This window comes from Pygocentrus nattereri, chromosome 24, assembly GCF_015220715.1.
Source record: "Pygocentrus nattereri isolate fPygNat1 chromosome 24, fPygNat1.pri, whole genome shotgun sequence".
NCBI classification, from domain to species: domain Eukaryota; kingdom Metazoa; phylum Chordata; class Actinopteri; order Characiformes; family Serrasalmidae; genus Pygocentrus; species Pygocentrus nattereri.
In genome coordinates, this window is record NC_051234.1 from 12,979,310 (window position 1) to 12,992,947 (window position 13,638).

At 37.4% G+C, this 13,638-nt stretch overlaps 1 protein-coding gene across 1 annotated transcript; it reads right to left on the reverse strand.

Annotated features, from left to right (window-relative positions):
* Nucleotides 1-7,340: 7,340 nt before the first annotated feature.
* Nucleotides 7,341-10,947, reverse strand: LOC108431067 (trypsin-2). The gene is made up of 6 exons (XM_017703971.2): nt 10,835-10,947; nt 9,890-10,040; nt 9,483-9,733; nt 8,057-8,193; nt 7,730-7,831; nt 7,341-7,493 (listed from the first exon to the last, which is right to left on the reverse strand). Exons 1-6 carry the CDS (start codon nt 10,872-10,874, stop codon nt 7,446-7,448), a joined length of 729 nt encoding a protein of 242 aa, XP_017559460.1. The 5' UTR covers nt 10,875-10,947; the 3' UTR covers nt 7,341-7,445.
* Between the last annotated feature and the right edge of the window lie 2,691 nt (nt 10,948-13,638).

Genomic DNA, 13,638 nt, shown 5'->3' on the forward strand with positions numbered 1-13,638 from the left:
TGACTGGAGTTTTATTTCCACATACAGAATATGGGTTCAACAGTCAATCAGCAGTATCAGGAGTCTAGTCTAATTCACCTGCATGCAGACAATCATGCACGGGCACAGCTTGGTCATCAATGTGCCACCAGAATGCTCTGAACATGAGTCCATTCTAGTCTAGCTGGTCAGCAGTCCAGTCTGGTCAGTACTCCAGTCTGATGAATACATGGTCTGACATGGGTTAAGTAGAAATACTTGGGGTTGGGGGAGGAAGATGACAATCAAAAGGTTTGGGAAGAAGGGAAAGGGGGAAGGGGGTCTGGGGTCAGGGGACACCCCTGGAGTAAGGTGCGGTTGTTCTCACTTCAGGGGAACAATGCAGATAAAACACCAAAAGGCACACAACTGTAAGTCAATACAGCTGACACAACAAAAAGACAACATAGGTTACAGCATAGGAGAAAGCTAATGTGAAAAGACCTATACTTTTTCTCAATTATAAGTACTGTTCTTAACAAATTATAAGAGCTCATAAGTTGTGTTTGTCTGCTCTAAGTAAAGTGAAGCATACTGTACTAAAGCCACCTCTAGTGTTAAGAGTGAGGCTTCAAGTTGAAGTATTTACTGAAGAATTTCCTGAAACACTAAAACATACACAATAAAGCGCATTACAGGCTTTAAATGTCCGATTTTAAACCAGTGCTACCATCAGTGTATTACCCAATGTGGGAAAGTCAATGTACACCACCGTTAGCTTGGCACTAACTTAACACTGCATGTCTGATAGAACGCTAGCAGAAGTTAGCTTTACTGTAGTGTAGTTTAGTGTTACAGAGTGAAGGTTTGTAGCGCTTAATGTTAGAACCACTGAGGGAACAAATTTCAATGACATCACTCTACTAACTTGCCTCTCCCTCTCCATGCCTTCACTCAGAACACATTGTCAGTGCACATTCTGCATGTATTACAGCAGCATTGCTCTGTATTAAAAGAGTCCAGGTACTAAACTGACCTGCCTGCAGTGCAGACCTGTCACCACTTATAATGTTTGGTACATTATGAAATGAAAAATATGGCAGAGGAGACTCTGAACTGTTGAGCAGCTGAAATCCTGTGTCAAGCAAGAATGGGAAAACATTACCTTTCAAAACTACAGCGGTCAGTCTCCTCAGGTCCCAAACTCTTACAGAGTGTTAATAAAAGAAGAGGTGATACAGCACAGTTGTAAACATGCCCTGATCCCAACTTATTTGAAACGTGTTGTTGGCATTAAATTCAAAATGGGCTAGTATTTAAAAAAAACAACAAAGTTTCTCAGTTTCAACATGTATTATGTCATCGTTGAAGTATTTTCCTTTAAAAATATGGTTTTCATGATTTGAAGATCATTGCATTCTATTTTTATTTACATTCTGCACAGCATCCCAACTTTTTTGGAAATGGGCTTGTATTTGCTAAATGATCTTACAAACAAGCTATTTGAAAGGTGTGCCAGAGGGAAGCCTTTTCTTTCACCTCACTACAAATGTAAGCACCTGGAGCTGCAACAAGACACTACTGGAACTAGTCTCTATGGCCAGATGAGACAAAAATAGAATTTTTTGACAAAGAACATCTTTGGTGTAAAAACAAGGATAGTTATACAGAAAAAAAAATCTAAAATGGTTGAAAATCTGTGACGTTCAGGCTTTTTTCCTCCAAAGACTCTGGGAACATTAATGAGATACACAGCATCATGAACTCCATAAAGTGCCAGGAGATTTTACAATCTTATTGTTTCTGACAAAAAGCTTAAATTGGGTCATGGTTAGACCTTCCATCAGGACAATGATCCTTAACATGTTCCCACACAAAAATGGCTCATTGAGCACAGAATCAAGCTTTTTACATGGCCCTCCAGTGAAAAAAGGTGAAAGAAAGAACTTACAATTTTGATGGATCTAGTGTTTTCTGTAGTGGTCTCGAATTTTTCTTTTATTAAATTATCATCTTTATCCATCAATTTTGTTAAAGATGAAAAGCATAGATGAAAAAAAACTTTTTGCACCACAAGATATACTGAATAATGAGGCAAATATAACAGTTTTAATGTTCCAGTACTTCTGGAGTGCATTGTTACTTACTGTCTAGATATTAATCTAGGCTGATGCTGATGCTGGTGCTGCATATCATTTGCCACACTTGTGGCGAAAGATGGTTAGGGTTTTTGCACAGCTCTTTATCACTGTGGAACACTCCTCTGCTGTTTATCCAGTGGTAACTCTGACAGTAGTAATCCCCTGCATCTTCAGTTTGAACACCACTGATGGTCAGAGTGAATTCAGTTCCATAGTCACTTCCACTGCCTACAAACCGAGATGGAGTATCAGACTGAAGTGTTGTGATACCGCGGATGAGAACTTTAGGTGTTTTTCCATCTCTCTGATAGTACCACGCCAGGCATGACTTGCAGTCTCCGTCTGAAAGGCGTCCGATATGGGAACTTGTCTTACAGCTCAACACCACTCTCTGTCCCGTCTCAACAAGTGCAAACGCAGGAGCCTGAAGGGCAGTAGCGTCCGCTCTGGATTCTGGAAAGGAAGACGGAAAGATGAGATGAGAAAGATGAGGAGGTCTTGTAGTCATTTATTTCAAGACCACATGATGGTTATTACAGCAATAATACCTTTGATGCAGTTCAGAGCGGTCAAGATGATGATGCCAATCAAAATCATTGCTGCTGCTTTTTGTTATTGTGAAGAACAGCTGCAAGTATCCAACTCCCAGGCCTATAAACACTCCCAGAGCACTGATGCGTGTGCTATCTATGCAAAATGCCCTCTCTTTATGGAAATGCTTTTTGGGGGAATTTTAAACAAAGTGTTCGTTGCATTTTTTAAATGAATGAATTAAGTAATTTAATCATTCATCAATTAAATGTTGCTCTGCTTTCAATTTAAATGGTGCAACTCAATAGACGAGTGAACTGTGAAGTGTTCTAAAACAAAAAGCAGTGTTGTTATTGGCACCTGAGAAAAGTTTTAGCTATAATAATCAATCAATCAATCAACCTTAATTTTCACTCAGAAATGCTTCAAAGGCTTCATTTTCAATACAGCTGAGCATTTACAATGCAAATGTATGGGGAAAAAATTACATGAAAAAATTAACATTAAAATCAAATGAAATTAAGCAAGAAAAATGAAAAACAAATTAAGAGAAAAACCTTAATCCACCTTGCTGGTGCACTGTATTACTGGTGTCATTATTTACAAGACACAAGATAAGACACAAGCTGGCATATGGAAGGAAAGAGATTTATAATTAAAAATATGCCAGAATACAAAAACTACACACACACACACACACACACACACACACACACACACACACACACACATGCACCATCTAAGCCACTTACAGCGGTGCTTGAAAGTTTGTGAACCCTTTAGAATTTTCTATATTTCTGCATAAATATGACCTAAAACATCATCAGATTTTCACACAAGTCCTAAAAGTAGATAAAGAGAACCCAGTTAAACAAATGACACAAGAATATTATACTTGGTCATTTGTTTATTGAGAAAAATGATCCAATATTACATATTTGTTGAGTGGCAAAAGTATGTGAACCTGTAGGATTAGCAGTTAATTTGAAGGTGAAATTAGAGTCAGGTATTTTCAAAGAATGGGATGACAATCAGGTGTGAGTGGGCACCATGTTTTATTTAAAGAACAGGGATCTATCAAAGTCTGCTCTTCACAACACGTTTATGGAAGTGTATCATGGCCCGAACAAAGGAGATTTCTGAGGACCTCAGAAAAAGAGTTGTTGATGCTCATCAGGAAAAGGTTACAAAACCACCTCTAAAGAGTTTGGACTCCAACAATCCACAGTCAGACAGATTGTATACAAATGGAGGAAATTCAAGACCATTGTTTCCCTCTCCAGGAGTGGTCGACCAACAAAGATCACTCCAAGAGCAAGGCGTGTAATAGTCAGCGAGGTCGCAAAGGACCCCAGGGTAACTTCTAAGCAACTGAAGGCCTCTCTCACATTGGCTAATGTTAATGTTCATGAGTCCACCATCAGGAGAACAATGAACAACAATGGTGTGCATGGCAGGTTTGCAAGGAGAAAGCCACTGCTCTCCAAAAAGAACATTGCTGCTCATCTGCAGTTTGCTAAAGATCACATGGACAAGCCAGAAGGCTATTGGAAGAATTGTGTGTGTGTGTGTGTGTGTGTGTGTGTTTCTGTGTGTGTGTGTGTGCTGGTAGCCCAATGTTTTTAATAATTGTTACACAATACAAACTATAATACAATGGCTTGGCTCAGTTGATACTTACATTACATCAAGTGTGCTTGTGGTGGAATCCGATAAACCTATGTGACACCTAGGGACATTAGGTGGAAATGCAGAATCAAACTATACATTGACGTTATGTTATAGTTTAACATGCAAAAACACACTTACTGCCCAGATAAGTGGTTTTAGACAACTCTAGGTGTTTGTTAGGTGACTGAGATTATTGCAAAGTGCTTTATGTGCACCTGTCATCCATGATATTGGCAGAAAAAATATCTTGATCATGGATAAATTTGCTTCCACTAATTCAAGAAAACAGAAATTATGCATATGCAGCTTTTAAAAAGCTGAGATGGAAGTAAGGGGCCCCAACTAAGATGTTGCTCAGGATATGATCATATGATCAGAAACAAGCCAGACATTTTTTTAAGGTTCTCCAGGAAAATACTCATGGTTGTGAATGCCATTGATGTACTTATTTTAGCATGAAAATGAAATTGCATCAGAAATGACTGTTAATGTGTACAAATACTTCTGCATCTTTAAAGCATGATATCTTTTATTTATGAAAATGTACTTCTTGGTAAGATAAGAAAGTTTACATTATACAACCCCAATTCCAGTGAAGTTGGGACACTGTGTAAAACATAAATAAAAACAGAATACGATGATTTGCAAATCCTTTTCAACCTAAATTCAATTGAATACACTACAAAGACAAGATATTTAATCTTCAAACGGATAAACTTTATTGTTTTTTGCAAATATTTACTCATTGTGAATTTGATGCCTGCAACACATTCCAAAGAAGTTGGAACAGGGGCAACAGAAGACTGGGAAAGTTGAGGAATGCTCAAAAAACACCTGTTTGGAACATTCCACAGGTGAACAGGTTAATTGGAAATAGGTGAGTGTTATGGTTGGGTATAAAGGGAGCATCCCTGAAAGGCTCAGTCATTCACAAGCATGGATGGGGTGAAGTTCACCATTATGTGAACAACTGCGTGAGCAAACAGTCCAACAGTTTAAGAAAAATGTTTCTCAATGTGCAATTGCAAGGAATTTAGGGATTTCATCATCTACAGTCCATAATATCATCAAAAGATTCAGAGAATCTGGAGAAATCTCTGCAAGTAAGCAGCAAGACAGAAAACCAACATTGAATGCCCGTGACCTTCGATCTCTCAGGCGGCACTGCATTAAGAACCATCATCATTCCATAATGGATATTACCACATGGGCACCTGAACACTTCAGAAAACCATTGTCAGTGAACACAGTTCGTCGCTCCATCTACAAGTGCAAGTTAAAACTCTGCCATGCAAAGCGAAAGCCATATATCAACAACACCCAGAAACACCGCCGGCTTCTCTGGGCCTGAGCTCATCTGAGATGGACTGACGCAGAGTGGAAAAGTGTCCTGTGGTCTGACGAGTCCACATTTCAAACTGTTTTTGGAAATCATGGACGTCATGTGCTGTGGACCAGAGAGGAAAAGGACTGTCCGGATTGTTATCAGCGCAAAGTTCAAAAGCCAGCATCTCTGATGGTATGGGGGCGTGTTAGTGCCCATGGCATGGGTAATTTGCATATATGAAGGCACCATTAATGCTGAAAGGTACAAAATGAGTGAATATTTGCAAAACACAATAAAGTTTATCTGTTTGAACATTAAATATCTTATCTTTGTAGTATATTCAATTCAATGTAGGTTGAAAAGGATTTGCAAATCATCGTATTCTGTTTTTATTTATGTTTTACACAACGTCCCAACTTCATTGGAATCGGGGTTGTATGTATAAAGGTAATGTTAATGTAAGCTTGGTATTAGTGACAAGAAGAAGAGGCCAACAGAACAGGGCAGGTTTATGCTTGTAACAGTCATTCTGTGTTTCCCTCTAAAGGCCATAATCATAACAGCAGCTTGCTCTGGAATTATTTATACATCAGTCTACACTTTCATTGTTCACTGGAGATGCTGTTCTACATGTTTGTGTCTTGATCAACACAATGTGCTTTCAGGCAACAATTTAATAACAAATAGTTTAATTTAGTGTTATTGCTATCTACTGTACTGGATAGGGTTTGATCAATTATTATGGATAATATTGTAGTGTCAGCATAAGAAGAAGACATGGAAAACATTGCGGTATACTGAAAAAAAATCCACTTCAACAGATAGCAAGAAATGCCCAGCCCAGCGCTAGTCCATCAGGTAACATGGCTTCTCAGCTCAGAGTTCCTTGCCATGGTGTTTGTACAGGGTTTGGCTGATGCCAGGAGAATGCTATCTACCAAAATGTCACCAACAGTAAAGTTTGGTAGAGGAGGGATAATGGCCTCTAAAGCCCCTTAGTTGCAATCAGGGTAATATTAAATCTGTAGCATGCAAAGACATTTTAGAAAATTGTATGCTTCCAACTTTGTGGCAGTTTGGGGATGGTCCTTTCCTGTACACAAAGCAAGATCTATAAAAACATAGACTGACGGAATTCCAGTGGCCTTTCTCAGAGCGCTGACTAGAGAGCTGACTATTTTACAAATGGTTCAAAATCAATGCCTGACCTCACAAATACTCTTTTGACTGAATTGGCACAAGTTCCCACACGCACACACTCAAAAATCTTGCAGAAGGTCTTCCCAGATAATTGGAGGCTGTTATAGCCACAAAGAGGACAACTCCATATTTACCTGTGGTTTTGGAATGGAATGTACAACAAGCTCATATCGATGTGATGGACAGATGTCCACATACTTCTGCCCGTGCAGCGTATATTAAAAATGCTTGAGAAATAAATACAATATTTTGTTTTTTTTCTTTTTCACTCTGATTCAGATAACCACATGAATACCATTTTGATTAGAACAGAGGTGAAATGAAAAATAGTTCATTTTCATTGTATTTGTAATCCCCAGTGTAAACAGTTTATGTCCTGTGTGGCACATGATTTCTTTTAAAATGGTAAATTTTTCACCAATAAATTTTTTTATAGAAAACACAGCATTGCAAAATAAACAATCTAGTGTGTGAATGGCCGATTAAAGAAACACAATGTTTTTTTTTTTTTTAATGTTTTTAATTTTTTAGGTTTTTTTACAACTGGCTGGTGACAGATGTCAAACTAAGAGTTTGCATTCTGTGTGTGCGATAGATGTAGCATCCTTGTGAAAGATTCAGTTGCTGGCCATGGTCTGCTGAAGCCAGGTGGTGAACTTGCAAACCTGAAAAAAGGGGAGAAGAAGTGACTTTTGCAAGAGTTCTGTGGTTCCAAATGTTTTAAATCATTAAATGTTTTAAACAGTTTCACTGGTGAAACTAATAAAAGCATAATCAGAACACTGACTTGAACACTTTGTGGAAAAAGAATGTTAATTATAACATAGGATGGTTGATACATGCAACCATACTGCAAATGAGAGACACAATATCCAGTAAGAAAATAAACTTTTGAGAATACCTTGGCATAGACACCAGGCTGGTTCTTCTCAGCACATCCAAAGCCCCAGGACACAACACCCTGCAGCTGATTATTGCACACCACAGGACCACCAGAGTCACCCTGAGAGAGAGAAAGTGTGTGCATTAAAGCATGAGCAACATTTTCTTTAGCTTAGGAGACCAAAAACAATCTACATAAAGATAACGTGAAGTTTGTATTGTAATGTAATGTAATGCTGTAAATGAATAAAAGCTTCCTTTGGTCAGATTTCAGTGGTAAAGCCATATTCTGTCATGAACATGTAAACAAAATAGAACATTGTGTTGAGACAGTGCCACAGTGTACCTGGCAAGAGTCCTTGCCTCCCTCCAGATAACCAGCGCAAAACATGGTATCAGTAATCATGCCAGGGTAGGAGTTCTGACAGTCAGCGTTAGATAGGATGGGGATCTCCAGACACTGCAGCTTGTTGCGGTCAGCAGCTGCAAACATGACCAAAACAGTGCAAAAGTGAGAAAGCAGAGAAAATAGCACAGACAGAGTAAGGTCATAGCTGTGATGTGGTTGCCATGCTGATTGTTGATTTTTATGGGATGGTTGGCTGTTTGTGAGTTCAGACCATGCCCTCAATGTTTGGTGAAAGTACAAGAGAAGATCGACTGAAGAAGGGGCAAGAACTCTGAGAATTGGGGTGGATTTCTGGGCAGCTTCTGGCATGTAGCTAGAAGGCCAGACTCCCCTCACAGCTGTAGCAGGACTGAGGAACAGGGAAGAGATGGGGTGGCGGTGGGGACTGCAAACACTACGTCATGGGAACGGTAGGTGAGGATGTGGCTTTATAGGGCACTAGATTGGAAAAAGGAGGGGTTTCATGTTCTTTCCCCCTTCAAGTTTCAAGTTTATTTGTCATTTGCATAACATGTCAGGACATTTATGCATTGAAATGTTTGTGGTGAGGCTCAGCTAATCACTCAGAAAATAAATAAGTAAAAAATAAAAAATCTGAAATATATTACATATACACAAAATATAGAGAAAATATGCACAAAATATAATTCTTAGACAATATACATTTTAAAGTGACTTAGTGTTATTGTAATTTAAAGTGACTTGGTGTCCATACTGCTATGGACAATAACACTTTAACACTAGGTCACTAAGATATATATGATATGATATGATATGATATGATATATAAAACACTAACACTAAGATTTGATATAATAACAATGCTGACAGAGTGACTTGGGTGAAATGGTAGTTGGGAAAGGCCCCACAGCTTCACAGCTTGTTCAGAAGCCTGACAGCTTGTGGGTAGAAACTGTTCATTAACAGGGTTGTTCTAGCCTGTATACTGTGAAATCTCCTGCCTGATGGCAGGATGGTGAACAGGCCGTGTGCTGGGTGACACTTTCTGACCGGATCTTTTTCATCTTCATAAGGCAGCAGGACTTCAGTTGTAACAGTTGTAACTGTATTTATTAAATTTGACAATGGATAAAGAATGGTATTGGAACATGTCAATCAATGACTTTAATGTAACAGTTCCAGACAATATGTGATGTAGTCTAGTCTAAAATAATGAATATACTGTAACTAGCTATTAGCATGCCCAGCCTGACATTATTTCCATGTACATTCAGAATTCAGGGTTTCAGTGTTGATTCAACACTATTGTTGTACTGAATGACATTTATGTGATTATATATATTATACACCCGATAACAATAGCAGTGATAACAATGTTAATAAAAATGAGATGTGCACTCACTGGAGCTCATGGTGTTTCCCCAGCCAGAGACTCTGCACATGGTTCCAGCAGGAGCACATCCACTGGGCAGGGCCACGGGCTGCACATATGCGTTCAAGGTGGCAGGCTTGCTCAGCTTGATCAGCATGATGTCACTGTCAAGGGTCCAGGAATCATAGCCAGGGTTTTTAATGACGACGGTGGAAGGGATGAACTGCTCAGTGTTCTCGGTAACCTGGATGTTGTGCTCACCCAAACGGACTTCGATGTGACTGGAAAGGGATAGAAATAGTATTATAGTCCAAATGTTTCACAAGGAGCAACGTTAGATATGAACAGTTTCAAGTTTCTGGTTAAAACAGAACTGAAGGCCTGTTAAAGCTAAAACAGTAAAGCCATAAGTATTAGTCCCAAAATAAATCACTTACGTCTTGTAGCAGTGAGCAGCAGACACAACCCAGTCCCTGTTGACCAGAGAGCCACCACAGAAGTGATAGCCAACATTCAGAGACACTTGCCAGGGCTGGGAGTGGGCTTTGCACTCATACCCTCCGACAATCTTGTCATCGTCCAGAGCAACTGTACAAAAATAGCAACAATCACTGTGTATCAGAGTATATGGACCATTCTACTGACAAACCACATTTCCACTGTAAATCTGTTTAAAATGGTGTTTATAACTATTTAAACTAATTATGCCTTAATAGAGATAATAATAAGCTAAATGTATATAAAGTCACAATAGATTACTTTCTGTTGGAAGGTGGCCGTTGCAAACCCTGACTACTAAATTAAACTTGCGAAAAGAATATTTTTTCTTTTTTTTTTTTTTTTTTTTAGCCACACATTTTAGAGCAGGAAGTGAGGCTGCATCCCTGTCCCTCATGACCACATTATGAACAGTTAGATCAAATTGTTTTGAAGTAAATGTGTCCCAAAGTCTAAAAATCAATGTGGAATAATAAGTTTTGTTAATACTGAAACTCAAATTTTCTGCAATTATGATTTAAGGAAAATTCAAAACTGTGTTCACTAAGCATGTATTAGCTAGTGATTATTAATTAGCTAAAATTAGCTAAAATTGTCACGATTTAGACATTTGGTAGACTTTCGGAGGCATTATCATTGTTTTTTTGTTAGTGACAAACTTGAATGTTCAATTATTAATGTTAACACAATAAACATTATGTAGGTGTAGGACTGTTCAAAGCAAAATGATTTTAGTCTAAAATCCAAATCAGTTAAAAGCAAAGTCAGTGTTTTTAACTTTGTCTTTGAACCAATTAGGCAGAATGATCCATATTCCAAATACTTTATGGTTGACTATTGAGCAAGTAATAGATCTTGAGTTTGTCAAAGAAGCTTATACTTACAAGCAGCTCCCACAAGCAAGAGCAAGACCAGAGACCTCATGATGGCTGTATGATCACCTTCAACACATACCTCGCTTCTCCGTCCTATTTATGCAGACCAGCAGTACCATATGGACCAATCAACCGCTAGTACCTTTAGATAATCTAAAGCCTGATAAGTAATGCTGTAAATGAATAAACCCTTTATACTTTTTTGCAAAAAAAAAATCTGTGCTAAGACATAATCTGTCATGTTAGTGGTGGATAGTAATGAAGTAAATGTAATTCGTTACTGTACTTAAGTAGTTTTTTTGTGTATCTGTATTTTATTAGTATTTTTTTGAGCGACTTTTTACTTTCACTCCACTACATTTCAAAGTCAAATATCTTACTTTTTACTCTACTACATTATGTGAAATCTGTCATTTATGTGTGTAGAAAAACTTATTGTCAAAACAAAAGAACCGTGAAGCAAGAACACCCATCAGGGCACAGTGCACACTTTGTTTTGAGCTTGTTTTGACCTGTTGGACATACCGACCCAGTGCAAGCGTACAGTTCATCATCAGTGCAGCAGCGTAAATTTTTTAATTTTAAAACCTAAATGATGGAACTAACATAACTTTGTGTAAATAGACCATAATATATAAATATGTACACATATGAAGTGACTGGCATGTGTCTTTTTTCTGAATTTATGCGAACAATTTCATTTTATAGTAGATTAGTTTTGGTTAGTTTATGTTTACAAACAGAAACATATATCGCTGTTGTTGGAACAAAAAACCTTGTATCTCCATTTTTTTTGTTTTTCAGTGTGAAAATGCCTGTTGTCCTTTACATTGTGTGTAAGTTTCATGATGAATGGATCAAAAGAAACGGCCCAAAATGACTTGGAAAAATTTTCATTTCCACTGACTTCCATTAAAAGAAAAGTAGGTTTTTAACTTTTCTTGTAAAGTTATTGTTTTGGAGATACGAGATACAACAGCGATAGAGAACTTACAGATATAGAAGGAAAAGTCATTTGTGTATCTGTTTATAAAGGAGGTTTTTATTGAAATTGTAACTAAGTTGCAAAAAAAAAAAAAGAAACTTGTAAAAGTGATTTCAGAGCCACTCGGTTCTAATGGAAATTGTTTGCCTTCAGTGTTTTGTGCTTCTGATCATTTTAATAGACATCAGCATCACTAATTAATGACATTCTATTAAAAGATTGGTTTAACAAGAGAGACACTGGAGTATTTTCACCTAAAATGAGTTTATGAAGCGAGTCTTGTTATAAAAATGATAACAGAACATTAGAGCCATTATTAATATTTTAGTACTTTTACTTTCAATACTTAAGTACATTTGAAGGCAAATACCTTTGTACTTTTATTCAAGTGGAGGTCTAAAGGGAGGAACTTCTACTTTCACTGGAGTAATATTTTACCTTGGGTATTTCTACTTTCACTCAAGTACATGATATGTGTACTTCGTCCACCACTGTTAGTGGCACAATGTGTTCTGCAAATCCATTGCCCATTAATTGAATAGCCAGTTACAGCTTAGTGCATCCTTGGTATGGCACATGCATAAAAGTGTATGGTACACACATTAAGAGAACATACTTCTGCACATTTTAATGCACAATTACTGTTTATTTGCTGAATTTTACATAATGAGGAAAAAAGGGCCTGTGCTCAAGTTATTACACATGTAATATGTTATGTTTCATTTTTAATATGTTAAACTCAGCAAATCAAAAGAAATAGTGCACTACAATTAGCAGAAAAATGCCAAATTTACCAAAACATGCAATTTGACTTGAGATGTTTAAGATGATAAGTTTGCATACAACTGTACATTATGCATAAACATTTGCAGATAGTCTAGTGCACAAATGCATATGACAAACCATAAATATGCTAGTCATTTTCACAACTGAACTGTCTTGTGTACCATGAATCAAGATTTAAGAACAAATTGTCACATTTAAACAAATGTATTAATTCATTAAGTGATATTTTCATATTTAACAGTCAGTTCATCATTGAAATATTGGATGGCCTAAACAGCACGGCATGTGACATGACGGGTTGTTTCCAGTTGTTGCTGCGATAGCCTGTAATCTTCATAACCTTGAGCAAGTGTTCCAGCTGGAACCTCTCCAGTCAGCAGATGGTGGTCTTCACACCATCTAGCTCTGTGTGTTGGTATTTCAATAAATACAGAATATGATGAAGTGCTTTTGGATAAGGATATGTATTTCAATGGAACATAAAAGAAAAAAAGTATGAAACCCTGTTATGTGTACCACTCTATGCCATAGCATCTATGCCATAACACTGGCCCAGTGTATAGCATCTTTGATACTGTCTACGACTACGTAAAGAAATGGTAAACACAATGTGTAAACACTTACAAGAGACATCTGAAATAATCATTTCCAAAATTGCTAAACATACTGATCTGTAATCAATTGACATATTTGGGGTGACAGAAAGAATGCCAAAGATTAACATGACCTACAAAAGCACAAACTTCTACAAAAATTGGTAGAAAAATGTTTTCCCTCTAGAAAACAGAATAAAGGATTTCTAGTTTGTAAAATTATCGTAAATAACATGTTGAGCCAAAACTCTGATCAGCTGTTCACATACCTCACTTTCCTCATCACATAGTCTGAATTGTATATGTCCATACATTTGTAAAAGGCTGACATATACTGGGACGAGTTCAAAGAAAAATATACACATCTGGGACGCTTTCACTGATTATCATAAATTTGAGAAAATATCGTTTTTTTCAGTTTTTGATATAATTTGAAAGTGCCTGCTGCC